General features: G+C 50.2%; 1 protein-coding gene across 1 annotated transcript in view; it reads right to left on the bottom strand.

Annotated features, from left to right (window-relative positions):
• Positions 1-464: 464 nt before the first annotated feature.
• Positions 465-23,125, bottom strand: part of LOC142579353 (uncharacterized) — a 70,548-nt gene continuing 47,887 nt past the window's right edge. The window contains exons 2-5 of the mRNA XM_075689450.1: positions 21,831-22,308; positions 20,495-20,724; positions 7,790-8,129; positions 465-7,211 (exon numbers count right to left, since the gene is read on the bottom strand). Of these exons, the coding sequence (XP_075545565.1) occupies positions 6,570-7,211; positions 7,790-8,129; positions 20,495-20,724; positions 21,831-22,308 (1,690 nt within the window). The 3' untranslated portion in view covers positions 465-6,569. The remainder of the gene's footprint in view (positions 7,212-7,789; positions 8,130-20,494; positions 20,725-21,830; positions 22,309-23,125) is intronic.

The raw sequence follows: 23,125 nt of genomic DNA, 5'->3' as shown, positions 1-23,125 counted from the left end.
CATTGTTCACGCACACTGCGACAGAAGTGTACTCACCAAGCATAATACCGTTCTTGATTGGCAACATTAGCGGGTACAAGGGAATGACTGCCAAGCTCGGGCTGCACGATTCAGATTTTCCTAAGCTCTTACGTGCATAGCCGATTACATTTTCCCTGAGACAAGCCGCGGAGGAAAAGCTCGAACATCCGACGCGCCAAAACGTGATCCAGCCCACGCAACATGCTACTTGGGCGACTCCAGTTCACTTGACAAAATTTGCATGTTCATGCGACATCTGCAGGTCACCTAACCGACCGTGTTTTTTTTTTTTACTGAAAGTGGTTACAAGATAATGAGATCCCAGATACGCCAACCCTGTGTGAAGTCAGCTAAGAAGGCGTTTTCAAAAGTAAACGGCGTAGTCTGGTTTTCGGACATGTGACACTCAGCGTCATGAATTCAGCCAGGCAGAAGCAACTTGGTTCACAGTATACAAGTTTTTATTCGAGGTCTTGTAAATATATCCGAAGAAAAAAATAAAAAAATACAGAAACGAAGAGAATTGAAAAGTAACCGACATGTGGGCACGGTTCTGTGTGGCTGCGCACAATTCAGTCTGAAAGAAATATCCAGGTGAAGAGAGTAAGAAGAGTGACACGCAGTTACTAGAGAACAGAGAGAGTCAGATTAGTGGAGAGGCACTGTGTGCTCCACTCTCATCACCCAGGAGAGAAACAAACAGTGGCACATCAATGTCAGAACAGTGAAAAAGATGGACAGACGCCAGTGAAGTGTTTCAACTTGGCGCACACGTGTTACCAATAGCCTATTACCGTGAAACGGAGTCGTACATGGCATAGGGAGCCACAGCGCAACTAACATGTTGTGATAACAGAGCGTGTGCGCTGTCCACCTCTCTTTTCTGCTATCTGCGCTGTTTACGACTTTGGCCACGAAACCAACAAGTCAAACTTCGTAGTCTCCTGAAACTCTTCTTAAACCAAGATGCGCAGAACGGCTATCACCAGTGTGCCACAGCGTTTTTTTTTTTGCGTGTGTGTGCGTGTGCTAGAGCAAAAGTTCTGGTAGCAGCGTAGTCTTAACTCAGCTGTTTATCGGCCAGATAAATTGTGGCAATACGATCGTGTATCCGTGGCTTTTAGGATACTGTAGTTGAAAAGAACCCCGCAAGTTGTCGCTACCAGCAATGATGTTAACAGACACGCATCATCATCACAGTAATGCAGGCAATAACGCGTGTGCGCCAAATTGAACTGTTTTTTTATCTCAAAAGAAATAGAAAAGTGAGAGAGAAAGAAACAGTGGAGGAGATTCGTTCGACATGGGTTATAAATATTTTCACAGACAAAGAGCTCTTTTCTGGTTCGCGTCTCCAAATATCCCTTATATCCTTTGATCGGTTAAACGATACCAGCTGGATGCACATCCCCGGAGGTTGTTTAGGAACTAGAGGAGAAGGAAAAAAAATCATCACGTGCACAAGCGCACCCACGCAAGCACACACTGTTGAATGACTAGAACTACAGACCTCCGCGGTTTTCTCCTCCTGCGAAGACATCAGTAGAAAAAAAGAAAAGGCAAGAGAGAAACAACTGAATGAATTCGAGAAGAACGTTCGCTAAGCGCAAGTGGCAATTAGGGAAAGCAGAAAAACAACAACTAACACATTCGGTTCTTCGTTTCGTGTCGACGACGGGGGTAACATAATCTCTTAAGGTAGATTTCACAAATTTGGGAGCTATTAAATACGTACGCGTTCATTAGGCAAATACATGTTTTTGTCACATCCACAGATAAATCTTGGCGGCGGATGTCACGGTGCTGCTTCAACAGTAAATGTTCGCACTCTTTAGTTGTATTTTATTTCTTCGATAAGGTTTATGCCGTTTATATGCGTGGTCAAAATATCTCAATTCATATTGTACTTTGTATATTGCATTTCTCTTCACGCTGTGCTGGGTCTTGCGGCATTCCACTCGACAAATGCATAAGTGTACTTACACTCACGCGCCAAGACCACACGTGACGGCAGTGCCTCTTACCAACCTGGCGGTACAAGCTTATCAGCCAGACGTGTACACCTCTTTTTACCACGTTCGCAGACATGTCGAACTTTTCAGTTCTTATCCTCCACTTTCTTAATTGTATCTCGCCGTTAGCAGCAGGGCGTGCAATTCGTTCGTGCCACTAATATCAACTGAGCAAGGAAAGATAGGGAGATATAACGGAGGAATCATACGATTCGATGTACGGACTCATGTGGGAAAGCGTAATTTATTGCCGCGTTAGTTTTCGTCGGTATAGCATGCGTTTTGGTGTCAGCATATATATAGTCTTGCCTTGGAACATGTTCAGACTGAACGTTCAAGGGGGAAAAAAGATGCGTTGGCATTCGATAGACTCTCTTTGCACACAGGCTGTGCAGTTTTTGCTGGCACTCATATCTCAGAAAAAGGCAGAGGGGTACCGTCATAATCACAAATGGAACATGTCCGTGTCCAAACAGTGCGGAGACCCAGAACCGGTTGCTTTGTGCAATCGCTTCCGTTGCGCCCGTGAAAAAAAAAAAAAAAATTGGTGTGCTATTATAAGGACAAGTTAGATTCCACTTTTACAAGGTGAACTTGATGTGAAGTTTAGAAGAAACTGATCATCATCGACGTGCTTGCTGTACGCAGCAAGCACCAATCTTGAGCGTGAGGCCAGTGGTCACCGCAATTAAACAGTTCTAACGGAGAAGAAAAAGAAAGTTCATTTGACCGTATAGTACGTACGCAGGGACAATACGTTTGTAACGAAATCCGTAGCGAATGCACGAAGCGATGAGCATCAAAGGTTACTCAGCGTTAAAAGAAATGCACGTAAAAGAAAATGTAAGGGCCCATAGTTTTACAACGCGCCCACGCTGAATGGAATCGAGCAATTGCTTTGCCGACACATCACATCAGACAAAAAGATGACCATTGACTGAAGCACACTTTTCTCAGAGCTGCATCTCTTCGCAATCACAGCACTTTGTGTACTATTGGGGTGACTTGAACAGCCAGACGTAGGCAAGTACACTGTGCCAAGAAGACCAGAGTTGTGCTCCCATCAACAGTTCATGTACTGCGCAACTGGGGCAGTGCGCTAGCGAAGGCAATAACTGCGTAAACGTATTCCTTGTTTTCAATGTATTTTTTATAAAGCACTGATCAGATTGGTTGCGTTACCAAAAGCTAATGCAGTTGAAAATGTGGTGACACCTTTTCCCATTTTCCGTATATGGTGATACAGTTGCCGAAGGAGACGATAGGACGTTGAAACTAACGAGGAATCGGATCCTCTGGGAAATGCTATACGAGCGCAAAAATTTCCAAGCACGGTTAAATTGTGTTCCCCCTCACAGCGCGTCACACGTTACCGACATCTACGAAGAACGAACTCGCTGACACGATAACGTTACAAGAGCAGGCCGCGACATACACACTGGCGGAACGGGCTCCGCACCTTTGCAGCGACAACTCACAACCTATCACACGTTCGCTCACATCAAGATGTTGCCTATGACAGCCACGGAGAAGAAGAAGAAGAAGCTTTCGGAAAGAACTGACAACCAAAAACACGTTTGGCCGCAGGTTCTCGCAATAGACACGGCAGAAACAAGACGCTCTTGCTAAGGAATATTATGTTCAACGACACTCCGAGCTTTGGAGGCTCCCAGGGGAAAAGAAAGCATTGCTGGCAGTCGAGCTTAGAAAAAGTTACAGTACACGCCGACACCATCTCCATCTGCCTGTTCGCAGGTGCACCTTTCAGGCCTTGGCAGTGAGAAACGGGCTGCACTACCATGTGCTGTCCGTGCGCACCAGACTTTCGCCAAATATTCGCGCCTCGCAATAGTCGTTGACGCACAGACGACTACCTACGGCCATTCGAAGGACTGTCCGTAGAAGCTATAGCGGGCAACAGTGCAACCCTCTTGGAAGGACACGGAATGAAGGCCGACGCTCTGTGTACAGTTTGCGCTCCGTCTCAGCAACTCCGTAAGAACAGTTTGAAAGAACATATACTCGAGATATTTAGCCAGCCTAAATTTTGTCGTTGTCAAGTACGTATACAGCTTTTAGCTTCGCTTAGCTCACCATCACCTTCCAAATGCAGTGTGTACACAGATGACAGGAGTCGCAGGTGACCTTTGCCGCGTCTGCAACTCGAACGACGTTTCACCTGCTAGTGCGTGACAGCTCTGTTTCTGTACGTAGCTGCTAAGACGGAGCGCGCGCAGTGGTTGTAGATTTAGATGTGCCTATACCGCACGGAACGGAGATTCGATCACGATGCCCTCATGAGGTGCAGTGCACCTAATTAAGTGCTGCTGCGCCTCGCTAATTGAACGGCGTCGTGACTAAACGGTACGCAAGGTTCCCCCGCACCTACTATACTTTGTACATTCACACTTGTTCTGGAGTACACACCGCGAGAGAGATACACACATATATCTCAACAAGATTCGAATGTGGCAGTCAAGTCTACGCGCAGTGTCCTGCTTCGTCACTCCACACCTTGTCGTGTACACCTCTGGCAAGCGCTTGTGTGTGTGTGTGATCGTGTGTGCACTGTCTGACAGTGGTGACTGTCCAATGGGCGCCTAACCGGGCGGTTAAATTTTAACTGGATAATGTCGTCAGAAAAAACAAAGAAAGGCAAATGCGTATACGAGTATAGAACTTCGCACGACGCTCTGTTTTACAACCGGCTCTCACAGACGAGTTACACGCACGGAACGCACACACGCACACGCGTACAATAGAAAATATATATCACAGTGGACTCGCACAGGTTGGTGGTGGTTGACTTCTACAGGAAAGGTTGAAAAACGAGACGGGAACGGGCGTGTGAATTACAGCGGGACCTACTATACAGGGTATAGTGACGGCGTAGTATATACGATTGAGAAGGTCGCGGGAACTGTGGCGAATGCGGGAGTGGGCTGGGGTGCAACGAAAATAACTGCGGAAAGCGACGGTGCAAGCCGCCTCGAGAGTCATTCCATTAAGCCTTCTTCGACTGGGGTTCTATCAACACCGGGCGCGCGCCGCTTGGAACCGACACCGAACAATGTCGCGCACTCCGCGCAATATATGCAAGGGCATGCAGACGCCCAAAACCACGCACTGAGTTGTTCTCGATTTCTTTCTTTTTTCCTTCATCGGTACACGCTTTTCCTTGGGTTGTGCATTTCGTTCGCGTACACTCGCGACCGCCGAGAAAAAAAAAGATAAAGATGTAGAGAAGCAGCTACGTGTTTTCGTCTCATGTGCTCGATGAGATTCGTGTAGGATAACAATCGAACTGCTCCGAGAGGCCCGCGGAGAGCGAACGCGCTTGCGGCGATCGAAAGCGAGGGCAGGACACGCATATACGGCAGCGGCTGCTTGACCAAAGGCGCCAAGACAGGCACCACTCTCTTATCTCCAAGTATTCACAGCGTCCTTTGACCGAACCCGTCGTTAACTAACTGAAAATCACGCTAACACCACAAGAATGCGTACGCAAGAAAGTAAGGAAACCCCGGAGGAGGCTAAGGTAAAGGACTAAACAGCTCGCACAGAGACAACGGCATCATCGCGCAAATTCACCTCGTCTACCCGACTCCGTTCAATCTACTTGCGTCTCGCTACTGACTCGCTTGCTGCTGCATGGGGTTTATGCCTTACACCGCGTCGTCCAGCGTCTTAGCTCGCTATATCGCGAAACGTAACCTTCAAAGGTGCGCAAAAAGGGAGTTTATTTTGCGAGGGGCATCTTGATGCCTGGAGTTCTTATCACAAGGACTCTCATGTAAGGTCAGTTCACGAATTTCAATTCGCTAGTGAAAAAAAAAAGAGGCAAAATAACGGGCTGAGAAGAAAAGTGGGCCGACAGAAACATGTCGTTCTATGATTGCACCGCACAGCGGCGTCCAGGTTCAGGTTTCAGTAAGCTAATTTGCTTGCACACTTCTTGCGACTCTCGCGAGTCATCAAGCGGCGATCAAGGAAAACACACGTGCAAAACTGGCGGATGGCAGCTTGACTGCCAAATACAAAACACAATTCGTACTCATCATAACCACCGTACCAAGTTCTTTAGGGCGAGAGTTCCTCCAGGCGCACTGTGGCAACTAATAGTCAAAACCGGCGCAACATTAAGGCAAAAAAGTTCGTCACGGATGATCGGCGTGTACAGAAGGGAACCGAGAGAAAGACAAAGCGAGGCAGAACCGACGGGGGCGTCTCGGAGACACGTGCCGCATAGAACTGGTCACCCATCACTCGCCGTGCGGTTGGCGCCGTCGCCAACAAAGGCGTCGCACCAGCTCAGCGTCGCCACCACGGCGCTCCACGCCGCGAAACCCGACACAACACGCCGAGCCGCTCGAGACTTTAAAAAGGGCGAGCTCCATCGTCGTCCTTTGGCGGCTTCGAGCTCAGCGCGGTCGCCGAACGGTCGGACAGGAGAAGGCGATGATGGCGGCTGCCGACCAGGAGTGCGGAAGATGGAGCACGTCGGGGGACATGGTTCGAGGGGCGCGCGCCGTCGTATCAGGTCACGGCCAAGTGTCCCTGCAGCTGCGACGGGCTCTGCTTGAGCACGAACGACGAGTCCGACTTGGAGTGCGTGTACGCCCTGACGGCCCGCTTCATGAGCTTGGAGGCCGACGGCCGCGGCGCGTGGTTGTTGGGCACCACGTCGGGCGGCTGCACCGAGTAGGCGGCGCGGTCGCCCACCACCGTCAGAGAGGGCTGGCCGTAGATGGACGACGGCCGCGGTTCGTCGTCCTGGCCCGGCAGCGCGGCCCGCAGGTCGTGCAGGGCGAACGGAGGAGCGGCGGGGTGGTGGTTCTGATGGTGCTTGTGGTTTCGGTGGTGCCGCTGCTGCTGCTGCTGGAGGAGCTTGTGGTACTGCTGCTGCTGCTGCGGCTCACCCAGCTGCAGGAACGGGCTGGCGCCGCCGAAGCAGGACGACTGGGATCGCTGGCAGTGGCCGCTGTCGAGCGTGCTGCGCCGGGGCCCCGTCAGGGTGACCGGCGAGTCGGGACGGATGTAGGCGAACTCCAGCGTCGCGGAGGCCGTGGCCCCGCCCACGCCGCCGCACCGGACCCCGCCGTTGCGGCCGTTGGCCACTTCGGGCGAGTTGAGCACGTGCTGCGCGTATAGGGAACGCTGCGCCAGGGCCGGGGACACCTGTGCGAACAACAGAAGAAAAAGAAATTAGAGAACCGAGAAGCGCAGTCAACCTTATCGGACACGGCACCCACGCACGCCTCTTGAGTGAACATTTGCCATCTTTCTGGAACTATATTTCATCAATGAGTTGCGAATAATTATGCTAATATGAGGGCCAGTGTGATCACTTGTCACTTGGACCTCTACACTGTCCTCACTACTCAAGCACGTGCTTTTCGCAGTGAAGGCAGCTGTATATATCTAGTCCTGAAAACGCTTTTCGACGGGCTGTTTTAGTATGAGTCGACCAACAGTGGGTGAACGAGGGAAGCCGCAACATGGAGGCAGAGTACCTACAAGAGGACTGACCTTCGTCATGGACACTTGTCGAAATACTGTTTCTATGTTGAGGCTTCCCTTGTTCGACAGCTGTTTATCACTTGAAGACTCCCATTCCTGTGACAAGCGACGATAACGCACATCTCCCGAGGTCACGTAAACCTTTACTCCGGGCAAAGCCCGCTAAACTCACCTTGCGAAAGTGATCTTGCTCGTACCTGAGCAAGAGCCACCAAGACGTGGTTCAGCTAACGTACCTGCAGGGACCGAGGCGAGGGCCGGTGCGCTCCCAGGGAGCGCTGGCCGAGCGAGATGAGCGAGCTGTAGGAGCCCGTGGGCCGTGGTCCGAGCGGGGCCGACCAGGGCACCGAGCGCGTGTCGTAGTCCACGCTGGCGGAGCCCGGCGGCTGCGCCATGCTGCAGCCGCTGTCGCTGGCCTCGGTGGCCACCGACATCCTCTGCGCCCGGCGCGTCAGGCTGGGCGTAGGGGTGCGCTCGCCCAGGGACCGCAGCTCGCACGAGGTGGACGTGCGCACCGACGACGATGGGGACTGCGCCTCCGACGAGGTCAGCGTGTGCTGCAGCAGCAACGCCTGCCTGCACAGCGCCCAGAGGGAAGCGAGAGGGACGCGGTCCGGTATAGACAACACCGTGTCGGCAAAGTTTGGACGTTGGTCGATTAACTGATTAATTGTGCCGCACTAAAGCGACACAGGGGGAAATCAGAAACATGGTGTAAAGAGGACGGCTCGGTATTGCTTTTGAACGCTCGGGGATTATTAACTTGTATTCGAAAGCTCGGTACATTGGCATTTTAGCTAAAAGTGTTCGAATCGAAGACACATTTAAAAAAAAAAACTGAGGAGGAAGCTGAAGCTTCGCCCTTAAGATTGGAACGCGGTAGCATTCAAGGATCCCTGCCTGTTTGTCACGCTTCCCGGCAGCCGCAGCTTTCTTGCGGATGCGCGGAGGCAAGCGACATCTGGATGGGGTTGTTGTAAGGAACCCAGCGGGCCGCGCCGCTCTATGGATGGTAGAAACGCTGGAAAAGGGGATTGTGCTGGAGTTCCGCGTAACGGAATGATGTTTTCTGATATATTCAAATTATAATTCGACGCTATCATGACTGTAGGTTGTGTTTAAGTCGTACTTTACAATTTTTTTGAAGCATTTTACTCTGATTAATTCAATTAGTTCACTCACGCCTGTGCGCCGCACGGAGGGCCTGTGTGGTTGTGGTTCGGAATTAGTTTTCGCGAAACGACGTACACCGCCGACACCAGATTTTTTGCGCCACGCCCTTAACGCTGTCGCGTTATATATACATGCAGAAAATCCTCTGGGGGTTGTCTAAGTATGGTTAAGCTTTGTGCCACTTGTCATGCCGCCGGATGTCATTATAAATGCTATGCAACTTGATGTGACCTTTATGAAGCTTATCAACCCTTAGCAGTCGTAGCGCATGAGCCCTCATAGATCGGTGGCGTTTCGGTCGGTGAAGGAATGCCCCAACGGAAGGCTCATTCCGCGACCACTGAAACGCAACGGGAATGTAGCGTGTTTTACATTAAATTTTCGCAAAATCGGAATTTCCCTGATATCTACAATGTACCAAGCTGGCTTTACATGTGGTTCTAGAGATGACTTTTATTCCATCATCACAAAATATTTCAACAAAGCCTTCATAGAAACTGTTCTTTTATACATTATTTTGTATAGTGATCCGTCTTACGTGACGTTCAGGCTTCCTAGATTGTTGGATAGGCATCTTAAGGGATATAGCAAGGGATAAAGCATGCCAAACTGGCTGGAAGCCGGTCACATTTCAAATGCTCTTGATCTTTAATGTACATTCCAGGCTAATTGGAGAATTAAAAAAGATATTGTTTCGGGCTAACATATTGGCATTGGCTGAGTAGTGTAGTGATATCATAATATCCCATACATGTTGCCAAGACGTTCAAGTTTCACTCTAAAACTAGTCACACAAACATACATATCGATAAGCAAGTATACAGAACAATTGGCCGTGTTGAACTCGCTAGAAAGTCACAAAAAGAAATGCTTCCTATTCTCCGCCTTATGCTAGCGTTAATTCATTCCTATAGAAAAATGGTGACGACCGGCTTCGTTCTCTTTAAGGCATCAGCTCCACTCCAGAATATATTTTAAACTTCCTTGGTGCAAACAGAGAAATTTCTGAATCGAATCGAATACGAATATTTGTGAAATACACCCTCCGAATATCGACTCTAATATTGAATATGTTTTCTAAACAGAGTGAAATGTAAAGTTTGCGGGTAGTCCGAGCCCTTGGTAAAGAAGAGGTCTATTGACATTATTGACATGGCTTTCCTTTTGGGAATAATTAAATGCATGTAATGCCATTCGCAAATAAATGTATGGCCAACTGAGGAGCTTGTAAAGGAGAAACAACTGTTTTCAGTTATCTTGCTCCACCTGACGATGACATTAATGAAAAAAAAAAAGAAAAACGAAGAACGGCGCGCCGCCAGATGCACGTAGAGTGTCGAGTTCCGTTTAAGGATAGACGAAAGATACTACGGAGGGAGGGGGTCGGCAACGTACGCTGTATTAAAAGGATGAAAAAATCGGGCGAAAGGTCACATAATAAATTGATTTGCCTAAACTGAGACGACAAACCCGTATGTAGGCTGCCTAAATGTTTGGGTGAAAATTATTGAGCAGAATTTGTCTTCCCCGTACGTACGCTCAGGAACTGCTGCCCCCTGTCCAGCAATCGCAGCTCCTCTGCAGCCGAGTCATTCGCAATAACGCTCACCACTTCCATTGCTCTCTCTCTCTCTCTCTCCTTTATTGCGACTTGCGACTCCAATGAGCGTCATTATTCCCTGCGTTTTCGAAAGAAACGAATATTCGAAAGTTTCGAATAGCGAGTTCTCGAATCGAATGCGAACAGAATGGCAAAGACTATTCGTATTTCAAAATGTTTGAATATTGGCACACCGCAGGTTTTAGCCATTCCAGCGCCCTTTGGAACGATGCTTTCGTGGCTGGGAATCGATCACGCGACCTCGTTTTCAGCAACGGAACGTCGTTTGCCAGCGCGTGTAGCCGAACGTAAAGGAGTGATTGCGGACTCCAAGTCATTCCGAGAAGTTCTCGTTCTCTCTTTGTTTTGCTTTCTCTCTGTTCTTTTCAACTGGAAGATCACTGAAGTATATCGGCACTCCTGAACTAACATGTTTAATAGCAGGCTATATTGCAGGACACGCGAAATAGCGAGCGCGAGTGAGAATAAAAAAAAAACAGTTTCTTTTCAAACCAAATCAATTTCGCCTCAGCGCCTTGAGGAGAAATCATCATCGAAAGAAAAAGGCGGATGAACGGGCGAAATTTTAATCGTATTCTCTCTGATACCTATACGACGCTTCTCTCATTGCGAGCAAGGATGTTTTGTAAGCAACGTGGCGCCGTTTTTGTGACAAGCTGTAGGAACGCCCACTCTTTCCAGGCCTCGATCCCCCTTCCCCCTTCTCTTATGGAACTGCCCCGAACAATGTTGTGCGGCGATCACTGAAATCACGGGCAAGGAGATAAACGTTTGGCTTGTGTTTAGACGGGAAAATAGAGAGTACGGACTGGGAACCGTATGTAGAATGCACGATTCAATTTCGAGAGCTTCCTCTCAGCAAATGGTCGTATAGAGACGATGTTGCGAAGTATACGCTAACCATGACTGTAACATAGGAAACGTACAAAAACCCATAGACTCTAACCGACGTCATTTACAATTTCATTCTTTATAAGATTTTTTTTTTTGTTACGAGCGCAACTAAAGAACCCAACCGACTCAAGAAGAGAAAATACAGAGTGTGTGTTGTCATGCTAAGGAATGTCCTCTCCGCATTTACCGAAAGGCACGAAGTATAAATGCACCCCCTCCCCCTCCACGTAAGCCCAATAATATCAACGAGACAAGGAAGAAGCTCTTCCATGGAAGAAGGCAGTGCCATGTTGTTCTTTTTGTCAGTTAAACAAAACAAAAAAAAGATACGTAACAACAAACAGGAAGGAAAGCTAACCGAATCCCGCCAAGCTTGCACCGGCATCTCGCGCCCCACGCCTCACGCGAACTCCCTGGCAAAACTTTGACCCGATTCAGTCCGGCCGAGTACTTCACCAAGAACGACTATTTATAGGTCGCACACATTCCTCGGCGGTTCCACGAAATTCTCTTCCGGACAACGCGAAAGGGCGCGCGCCTGCCAACGATCTTTATTTAAATCTCGGCGAGGTCGCTCGGAGGACGTTCACACCCTGCCTTTCACGCAACGCGACGCCCGAGCCGTGCGTGCAGCCGGCACGGGAGAGCCTCCAGCTGCGCACGAGAACTCATCCCCGCCCCGTCAGCGTGCGCACGGCAAGGACCTTCCCACGCCCTTTATAGAAAATTTCGCCGAGCACACCTTAAGGGTACGGGTATAACGTCGATCGCGGCACGCGAGGACCCGAGCCGGGACATGCCTAAATTCGGTGTTGTTCCCGTCGCGTGCGGCCCGCTCAGACCAAACAGGGTAACACGTGGTAAAGCGCGCCACGGCCCCTTTTCGTGTCTGATAAGCGCCGCATTGATGCTGGCCGCTGCAGTCTGGGTGTTGATAGAATCTTGATGAGCTCGAGAAAAGTCTGAGAACATCATCGCGAAGGAGCGGGACCCATCGACAACTAAAGCGAAATCTTGGGAAACTGCCGAACTTTCATCTACGTGAAGAAGAAGAAACTTTATTAAAGAATGGTTCGGCAGTTTTTGTTGTGGTGGCCTCAGGTTGCGGCTCGAAGTTTTTTTTTTTTTAATATGATAAGCTCACGTCTGGCGGCTTTCTCACTCGAAGTATAATGTGAGCGAAGGAGAAGCGATTGAACGAACGTTTCTATGAGACGCATCGACGTAGCGGAGTGTGCAAACTTAAGAGGAAGAAGTCTTGAACGCGCAGCAGCGGAGTCGTCGGTCACCTCGTGGTTGCTCGCCTAAAAGTCGCAGGAGGCCTATTGGCTCAAAACGCCTCTATGTTTAAGCGAAGACAAATAACAATAACAGGCATTAGGAGACCACAATGTCTAGGTGTGAGTGGGGCACCAGTCGCAAGAGAGACGAATAAGCGAAGAAAGAAGAGTTAACTCTGGCCGGCTGCATGGTGCTATACCGGCCAACGAGGGTTTTGAGGCCTGAGCTGTGATCACCGGTAGACCTTCTTTTAACCAACTTGTTCAGTGAGTGCAGTGTGTGTCAGCCGAGGCAACAGTTCATATATAGTCATTATATGGCGGGAATTCACAGGAGACCGAGAAATAAAACATTCCTACTGCATCACCTGCGGCATTACCAATTGCTGCGCACCACGCTTCTTGTGCATGACAAAGGGCCTCAGCGACCATTAGCAGCCGCACTGAATGCGCACCGTCATGCGTGCGCGGAGGTCTAACCTGGCCGCTGCTCTGTATTTTTACCGAGTTCCCTGCCGCGATGCCTGCCGCGAGGGCCTACCCTCTGGGTTAGAGCAAACGATTAAAATGACGATGCAAAACGCCACTCGCATGATGACGATCTCTTCCACGCGAAATGACTTCGACATAGAATTAGAGCGACTTCGAGCGCTTCGTCGCCGGGCGGAACGTCGATATCGACGTACAAAATCAATCCATGACCTTAGGGCAGCCAGGAGGATGCAAAAGAAGATTCAGCGTCGTATGGATAGATTAGCGTCGGAACGGTGGGCAACGTTTTGCCAGACACTCGACCCCCGCAAGCCACTGTCTCACATTTGGAAAACGGTGCAAGGTCTGCGTTGCCTTCCGGAACGGCGTTTTCCATTCAAGGCGCTAGCGCTTTTCCAAGGGCGGCAAGACATCGATGTCGCAGAAGACTTTTGTGCGCGGATCGCAGACCAAGCGGCTCGTCCAGATCCTCCAGCCCGAGCTGACGTCCCCCATTCCCGTGATTGCCGCATGGACCTTCCTTTTACAATGGAGGAGCTCGAAGCGGCACTAGCTCTCTGCAGGCGCTCATCATCTCCGGGTCCAGATGGTATATCATACCGGGCCTTGTGCTATCTCGGAGAGTCCGCTCGGATAGAATTGTTGAGCCTTTACAACTCCTCATGGCAGGAGGGAAATGTTCCTGACGAATGGAAAGTAAGCCGCCTGGTGCCACTCTTAAAGCAGGGCAAATCCCCATTAGAACTCACCTCTTACCGCCCAATAGCACTGGCCAGCTGTGTCGGAAAGATAATGGAACGGATGATCCTTGGCCGCCTGGAATGGTACCTTGAATTTTACAAGATTTATCCGCTTTCCATGGCTGGTTTCCGACGTGACCGCTCTTCCATCGACAGTGTAGTTGATCTCGTTTCATATGTCCAGCACGAAAGGTCCCGTAAGCGTTTATCTGCAGCTTTATTCTTAGATGTGAAAGGGGCATACGATAACGTATTACATGAGGCCATTCTCGACGCTCTTGCGACGGTTGGCCTAGGTGGTCGAGTTTTTTTGTGGATTGCAAGTTACCTGTCTGCAAGATCATTCTATGTGTTAACTGACGATGGCCCAACTACGCGACGCTATACCAGCAGGGGCGTTCCTCAAGGCGGTGCTCTCAGCCCGACGCTATTCAACCTCGCTCTTGTTGGACTTGCTGAATGCTTGCCAACTACCATCAAGATTTCAACATACGCTGACGACATCTGTGTCTGGACTTCGGCAGTCACACGTCCTCAGATACGTGCGCGACTTCAAAGAGCGGCCACTTTGACAGCGAACTACTTGTGTAAACAGGGTCTCAGCATTTCACCTGAAAAATGCGCACTAGTCGCATTTACTCGGAAACCGATGACGCCTTATATCATCTCAATCAATGGGCGGACCATTTCCTATGTCCGAAACCACAGATTCCTTGGCGTCATTATTGACCGAGACCTCTGTTGGAGCCCACACGTGGCCTACATGAAACGGCGCCTGACAGCTACTTCCCAGTTGTTCAAATACTTGACAGGGAAGACGTGGGGGATGTCAGTAGACGCAATGCTTAAACTCTACAGAGCTCTCTTTCTCGGTTTTTTAAGATACAGTCTACCTGTACTGAACAACACCTGCAAGACAAATATTCGTGTTCTGCAGGCAGTACAAGCTCAAGCACTCAGAGTCTGCCTTGGTTTGCCCAGATGTACGTCAACAGAGGCGACTCTTGCGATTGCTCGGGACCATCCAATGCGAACTCACATTACGGTGGAAGCCCTGAGAACGCACATCAGACATTTTGCACGTGCTCCCTATCACCACCTTGCAGCACTACCTTCAGACAGGCACCAATCATCATTCTCTAAAACTATCAACAAGTACAACGACAAACTTCCCTCGGGCTTCACCGCTGCATCTAAACCAACGATACCCCCTTGGTGTCTTATCAGCCCCACAGTACATCTCAGTGTACCAGGAATCGGAAAAAAGTCTGAACTGTCGTCGCCTGTCCTCAAACAACTGTCTCTGCTTCTTCTGCACGAGAGGTACGCGGACAGTGAACACATTTATACTGATGGTTCCACAAACATCCAGTGTTCGTCCGGTGCTGTGGTTGTCCCAGCAAAAGCTATTACCATCAGCTTTAGGACTGACCACCCGACAACATCGACATCTGCTGAACTAGCTGCTCTTCGCGCTGCACTCCGTTTCGTCAGTCGGGAGCCACCTCGACAATGGTCCATCTTCAGCGACTCAAAGGCAGCCCTACAATCTGTACTATCAGCTCTGCGTCGCGGGCCGTTCGAACAGCTCGTATTCGATATTAGATGCCTACTCCATACATTACAGGAGAAAGGACACCACGTGACGTTTCAGTGGCTGCCAAGTCACTGCGGCGTCACTGGAAACGAAGACGCCGATAATGCAGCTCGGGCAGCTCTTGAAGACGCACAAGAAGAGGCCATACCGCTTTCACGATCCGACGCAGCTAGCAGACTTCGAGTGCTTGCACAGGAGATGACGCTCTCTTCATGGTGCACACCAAACAGCCAGACCAACCAGAGCAACCGTCAATACCACCTGCCCTCTTTGATGCATCTCTATATGCCAACTGGACTCCGCCGAAGCGAGGCGACTCTGCTTTATCGCTTATGGTTAGGGGTGGCTTTCACGAAATCTTACTCATTCCGCATTGGAATGGCCGACAACGCTCTCTGCAATGCCTGTCTTTGCGAGGAGACGCTGCAACACATTCTGTGCGACTGTCCTGAATATAATGTTCAGCGACAGTCCCTGGCATCCGTTCTCGCGCACCTTGACACTAGACCATTGTCCCTCGACACGATTTTCACATGCCGCCGACAGAAGACATCGCAGGTGAAGGCGACGAAGGGACTGCTTCAGTTTTTGAAAGAGACGGGATTGGACAAGCGGCTCTGACAGTGTTATCACGTACAATGCCAGACTGATAGACTCTACCGGACGATGTTTGTGTGCTGTACTATGTGCTCTCTCTCTCTCTCTCCCCCTTCCCCATCTTTCATCGCACCCATCCCTCTCCCATGTGTAGGGTAGCAAACCGGTTACGCTAAACTGGTTAACCTCCCTGCCTTTCCTTCTCTACTTTTTCCTTCCTTTCCTTCCTACCGAGTTCCCTGCCGTTTCCTTGCCTATCTATTTCTCTAACAGATCACTACGCTCTCCTACGGCATCGCTCGGTGTCCTTTATCCCGCCTTCACTGCGCGCCCAAATAGGTGCTGTGCGCTGGGTGTGGAGCTGGCCCCTGCAGGTTTACTGCCGAAGGCCTGCTACATTCGCGTGTTGTTTAGCGCTTGCAAATGCAGGGAAACCAGGTGCGGGCCTGCCTTGTTTAACCTGTCGGTCAGTGGGTCGGTTAGCCAAAGGCTCTCGCTAACGCGCGGCATTCATTCCGGGACGAAGGCAGCACGTGTGTCACGCCACTGTATACGGCTTGCCAAAGCTGGCACATCCATGGCGTGCGGAGTGCTGCAGTGTATAGCACCGCATTCCGTTATAGTCCCCGCTCGAGTGGTGGACGGCACGCAGGCCGGGGGCGAGGCTGTCGAACAGAGGGGTGTGGAAGCGGCTGTTATGACCTGGTTATGACGTGCCGGCGAGTCGAGGGTGGCGTGGTGATGCGCAAGCACGGACCCTGGCGCGCACGTCATCGCGTACAAAGGAACAAAACCAAAGTAACGTTTGACTTGCACGAGTGGCCGCGTCACGCAACGGGCCCGCCGGCGTGCACGTTATGAGCGCCGTGGATTGAGCATGCGCTGGACATTGGCTAACGCACTGCGGTATGCGAGGGTATTTTATCATGTTTATCACCTTCGATGCAGCTCTGTGGAACGTTACGTTCAGCATACGTATTGAAGGGTTATGCGCTGCTTTATGGCAGCTGCAATTGTTACACCGTGCCTCGGAATTCTAATTACAGGCAAGCACACCTCTGTGTTTCTGGCTTTCGTTTCATGGTGAAGATGCGACTACTGTGGCCCTGAATCGAGCTTGTGGTTAGGTGTCAGACGTCTGAGCCAGACGTTTGAGAATGAGCACGTTAGCGCAGACCTACAATCGCATCAGCAACAGCTGTACAGGCGTGTACTTCATCACACCAAAAGAGGAGTAAGGTATAACGGTGCAGACAAGTAAACCACGCCCAACGGGCCTATGAGTGAAGCTGATAACCTTATCACCTTGGTGTTCTCTTTCCTACCACATACGTTGCTTGGCTTGCCTGGGAGGTGTCGGGAAAGCGGAACCTGCCGGCGGCCAACGATACGACTACCAGCTTTGTGCATTGCTTTCAGACGAGCACGCTTGGAGGGTAAGGACAAGCAACGACAAAGTCACTGCTTGTCAGGTACACAGATAATCGATAAATCACGCCAAATTTTAGGTACATTAGCTCTCGATATTCGCGCTCCCGTCGGGCACATTCGAGGCGCAAATCACATGATGATATTTGTGTTACCTGCTTTTATTGGCGGTGTCTTTGTCACTCGTGTTCGGCAGCATACAAATTCAAGCATGCGCTTTTGTTTCAGTGAACTTTTCGCTGCCGAAACTGAAAAGTATGAAGCATCGCCGAACCTGAAACGTATTAAAAGCGTAAAACGGACGGGGTACATCGAGAGAGGACTTTTCGTACAAACTCACCTACGCCCTTCCCTCTAGAGGATTCAAGCATGCGCCTACGGAAATGATAGTTGCGCCAAGCGCACCGCTGCGTATTCCTCTGGACAATGCACTACCACGCAAAGCGAGCGATTAATCATATAAGAAGGCTCTTGTTTTCGCTAGACTACTGCCCGCCCCCATTGACTTGAATGTCGCAACACTCAAGACAACTAACTGCTGTAGAGGCCCGCGAGACCATTAGGCAGCGCCTCCTCGGAAAGTTGCGAAACTAGCGTATACGTTTAAGCCAGCAGTTAGCAACGTATACCACGTAGTTTACGAAGTGTTCACAGTTGTTTCTTATTCGACTCGCAGCTTACTTTCGAAAGAGAACCGTCCGCGGTATACGGTTTAGGGTGCGCTAAAGTCCCTAGATTCTGTGAATAAGCAAAAAAAAATATCTAGAGACTTTAGGGTGCGCTTCCGAGCAATTTCAAGATATAAGTCTTGCTTTGCATGCTGAAAATAGTCCAGTAAGAACACTGCGATATATTGGCAAATAAAACGACATCCGTAGAACGTTGCCTGTGATGCCGAAGATGCAAGTGCTGTTCCCAATCCCACCGAGCGCGACAAGTTCTATTGCAAGTGCCATAACCATCAAATAAATGAACAATCGCGCGTCCTTTTGCGGGTATTTGGTAACTGCTCCTTATTTTACTTGACTTTATTGTATTATATTTCACTTGCAATTAGTTCATTTTCTTTTAATTCCTTAGCCTGCAACAGTACATTAAAACGTGGATTTCACTGAGGTTGACCGCGGCCACATTACTGGAGCAAAGTCATATCGCCGGCCTTAGCATCTGGCTCGCTGAATTCCTGTCCGCGTCCTCTTTTTCATCTGCCACACCCGGCTGCTGGTGTAAATTTTGCCTCTACAAGTAATTGCAGTATCAAAAAGGTTTTTCACTTTCTCTACGCAGTTTTCGTATTCGTAGTGTATAAATATTGCATGGCAAAGGCAGTTAGGCTGTCCAGCGCGAAAAATAATCAAGTCCCTTAACTAAATAAGTAATGTATTTCACACGTGTTCACCGTCAAAATGCTCTTGCCTCGACTCGACGCGGGTTTGAGAACGTCATAAATCTCGTTGGCCAAGGCGCCACGTCTCGTTCAGCAATCTTTCGTCGAAGCGAAGCTATTACACACCGTGCAGCGATCCCTGCAGCATTTTTCAGAGCTTTCATTCAATTTTTGAACGAAAGGTTGAACTCGGATCGCATTTCGAATTCGAAAACAAACGATGCGAACGCAGCGCGCGTCGAGCTCTTGGTGCAACTTGAGCGCTAACTTAACGTGCATTCACTTTCTTTCTTTCTTTCTTTCTTTCTTTCTTTCTTTCTTTCTTTCTTTCTTTCTTTCTTTCTTCTTTCTTTCTTTCTTTCTTTCTTTCCAAAGCCGTGATGTTGCAACGATGTCAAGCTTGGAACTTCGTGGTTTTGGCAGGAGGATCAAAAGACGGCGCGGCACGATGGCGACATACTGCGCAAGACTTGTTGGCAAACTGCTCCGACGCGTTTTGGCTTTTTTTTTTTAAACTTCATTTTTCCGCCCTCCCCCCTCCCCCCGCCGTTCGAGCTCGTTCGCCTCTCCATGCAACCCCGGTCCTTTCGCAGCAGCAACCGCCCTGTAAGGCATATATCCTGCCGCGATGTTGCAAGGTTATTCCAAGGCGGCGTTGCGGCGAAAAACAGTTTGGACGCATATATTTTCTTGACCCCGTGTCATCGACCGAGCGCCAGGGTGGATTAGGCGTCTGGGACAATTCCTAGCCTTCTAAAGCCCTCGCTGCGACGGTATAGCTAGCGGCTCAGGCTGCGTGCGGAATTGCATATTAAGAAAAAAATAAACAGCTCTAGGCGCAATATAATGCAGAGCACGCGACGTATACCAGCTCGACGAACAATCTATTTCACATTCACCGAGGCATGGATCAAGCATATTGCTTCTCGGGACAACAGTTCTCGCGAGTTTCTTACTTTTGAGCCATAGCAAAGATGTCGCAGTATGGATAGGCATCTTCGAGGCTGTGGTGCAACGTGGGCTCGAGCTGAAATCTCACGCAGAAGAAATAAATTCAGATTGCTTCGTAGAGCCGTTCCTCAATATTTGATGCTTGTTATAGATATAGATGTTTGTGCAAAAGTAAGAATTTTCTGAGAAAAATAAACGCACGCACGCACGCACGCACGCACGCACGCACGCACGCACGCACGCACTATGGCTATGGCGTTGTGTTGCAGAGCACGAGGTCGCGGGTCCGATTTGCGGCTGCAGTCCTATGGGGTGGAATGCAAGAGTGCTCCTTTGCCGTGCGTTGGGTTCAAGTTAAATAATTGTAGGAGGTATAAAGGCACCGCATAATCCACTGTGCATAGTTTTGGGATGTTAAGCCCGGCTATTTCATTACAAGAAACACTCCCCGATGACAGCTTCTATTCGAAGAGTCAAGAAAAAAGAAAGCATGGGGCAATGATTACGTGCGTCACGCGCGCAGAAAAGCACTAATAGTACGAGCACTGCTGCAGTTCCCTACACTCGACAGTATACCTGCGCGACAGCCTATACGGAAGCCTGAAGCGCTTGTTCACGGCTCATGGTCTTCTTGCCTCACCCTTGCGCACTTGTCCGCCCTTAATTACCATTCCCGGTACAGGGTAGCAAATCACACGTGCGCCATAGTCAGGCCTTGCTCCTTTCTTTTCTCTTACACTCGCACGCGCGCGACGACACTGGCCGGCGAGCACACACTGACCTCTTGGTGAGTCCCGCGTCGTAGAACTGCGGGCCGAGCGTGTGCGCCTTGCGGAGGGCCTCTCTGCGCCCCTTGCTCCGACCGATGGCGTCTCTAAGGGCGAACATCCAGTCGTCCAGGCCGCAGTTGGTCCAGAGCAGGAGCTGGCCCTCGGTGCCCACCCGAAGGGCGATAACTCCCGTCCGCTTTTTGTCGGCCCACTGCAGCCCCTCCACGTCTGCCAAGTTCACCTGCGCCAGCGCGACCCACACGTATACACTCACAACGCGGACACACAGACAGACACACAGCCTCGTCTTCCGTGCACGGCCGCGATCGGAAGGTCAAGACACCAGAGAGAGAGAGAGAGAGAAAGAGAGAGAGAGAGAGAGAGAGAGAGAGAGAGAGAGAGAGAGAGAGAGAGAGAGAGAGAGAGAGAGAGAGAGAGAGAGAGAGAGAGAGAGAGAGAGAGAAAAGCATGCGTAGAAAGGCAGGGAGGTTAACCAGAGGTATTGGTAGGATCGTGATGAGGACTAGTTGGTTCATATTCAGAACTGAGGTTAAACAGCGCGAATAAAACAAGGACACGAGGAAACAAATACCACAGCGCTTTAACCTCAGTTCTGAACCAGAAGTCAAGTTGCTGCAGCAACTTTTTTCCTTAAATCCCCCATAAATTGTATATTTATGGAAATAAAGGCATATTGTAAAAAAAGTAGTTTCGGTTGGCTACCCTGCACGGGGGAATGGTTAAGGGGGATAAAGAGATAAAGGGAGTGGAAGGGGGAGACAGAGAAACACCAGCACTCTTTTAATCGAAATCGGACTCCAAGGAAGAGGAATATTTGTACCGCGGATGACACATTGCCTGCTGCAGTAGAAGGAAATCCTGAAAGACTCCAACGCGTTTTTAAAGATTGCTGGGACTCGATATTCCACAGGGACGTCGCATAGGGCGTACAATCAAATAAAGGGTCTCCCATCGATCCCTGCCTATCGAGAACGCAGGCCGAGTGCCGTATACGATCTAATAAGGCTTCTGTGCCAACACAGCTAGAGGAAAACACGGGTGCCAGCATGGCAGGCAGATACACAAATGCGCGCACAGTTCGATAGGATATCACAGAAAGCGTGGCGCATGTGAGAGGCAGCTGTACCGCACGCTACCTGAACCACCTGAGTGAGTTTATTGTTTATGATGATTTGGTTCTTATGAAAGACATCTAGTGGTTTTCTGCAGCCCATAAAACGGCTGAAGATATTCATTTGATTCGTGGTCCGCACGTTGTGCCGGTGTAATAATAGACGCGAACGGCAATACAAAGGAGAGAGGCGGGAAGAGGGGTTCGAGACTCGCCTTGTAAAGGAATCCTCCCATCTCGGAGGTTCCGACCTTGGATTCCTTCTTAAAGCACGCCAAGTAGTCCTTGGTGAGCACAAAGTAGCGCTCCTTCCAGCGACTGAAAAACTTGTCCCACTGCTGCCACAGCAGGCCCTTCTTGACCGTGGTGGTCTCGAGCAGGGGCCCGTTGGCCGTGCCGCCGTTGGCGGCCGCTGCGGCCACGGCCGGCGCGGAGTTGTCCTTCTTGACGCCTCCGTTGCCCACGGTGGCGGAGGGCACGCCGTTGGCCAGCAGGCCGCCGCTGCGGCCCACGCTGCCGATGCTGCTCATGGTGGCGCATCTTACGGGCGGCTGCTGCGCGTGGTGGCGCGAGGAAGCCAGCGCACCGCCGGGACCGGCCGCCGCCGCCGCTTCGCCTTCCTTGGCCGATCGCCGCCGCCGCAGCAGGAAGCCGCGGAAGCTGCCGCCACCAATGCCGATGCCGAGGCCTCGCCTGCGCGAAACGAACAGACAGAAGTGGCCAATTTAGCGTCGATGTTGTAGACGGGAGAAAGGGCATGAATGAGTTCCGGTTTCATTATGCAAAAAGGTGAGGCGTGCAGACAGGGCACAAGAGAAGTGGACAACACGAACGCCGACTATCAACTAAAGGGAGCATGCAGACCTTCGGGGGGCCGAATTAACAAAGCTTTTCGTCCACAAATGGCGTTCGCCATTGACCTGCCACCTTCGCTAGCAGCATGTCCAACGTTACGATTGGCTGCTCTAAGCAATACCTTTAGTGTGAGAATTCTTGTTTTTTTTTCCCTGTGTGTAACTACGGGCACAGAAGTGTTGAAGGCTTTGTGTGCCATAACCAGTATTTTATTATGAAGCTGGCCGTAGTAGGCGACTACGGATTAATTTTGACCCCTTGGGGTTGTTTGGTGTGCACCCGAAGCATGGTAAAGGAACATTCTTGCATTTCGCCCTCATCAGAATGCGGCCGCCGCGACTGGAATCGAACCGGTGACCTCGAGCATAGCAGCGCAACTGCATAGTCATTGAGCGACCATTGCTGGTAGAGAGAGAGAGAGAGAGAGAGAGAGAGAGAGAGAGAGAGAGAGAGAGAGAGAGAGAGAGCTTAGTGATATCTGGAGAGGTTCGCTTATAGCCACCAGGTCTGGCATGCTACTCCACGCGCAATGATGAGAGATGAAATAAAGGGAGTGCGATAAAAATAAAAACAAACTGCACATGTACACACATTAACACATCGACACTCGCAATGTGCGCCGGCACAAAAGTCATTTACAGAGTATCATTGATGC

The sequence above is a fragment of the Dermacentor variabilis genome, chromosome 4 (assembly GCF_050947875.1).
Source record: "Dermacentor variabilis isolate Ectoservices chromosome 4, ASM5094787v1, whole genome shotgun sequence".
In the NCBI taxonomy this organism is placed as follows: domain Eukaryota; kingdom Metazoa; phylum Arthropoda; class Arachnida; order Ixodida; family Ixodidae; genus Dermacentor; species Dermacentor variabilis.
The sequence above is the reverse complement of the archived record's forward strand: the minus strand, read 5'-3'. Positions and strand labels throughout refer to the sequence as shown.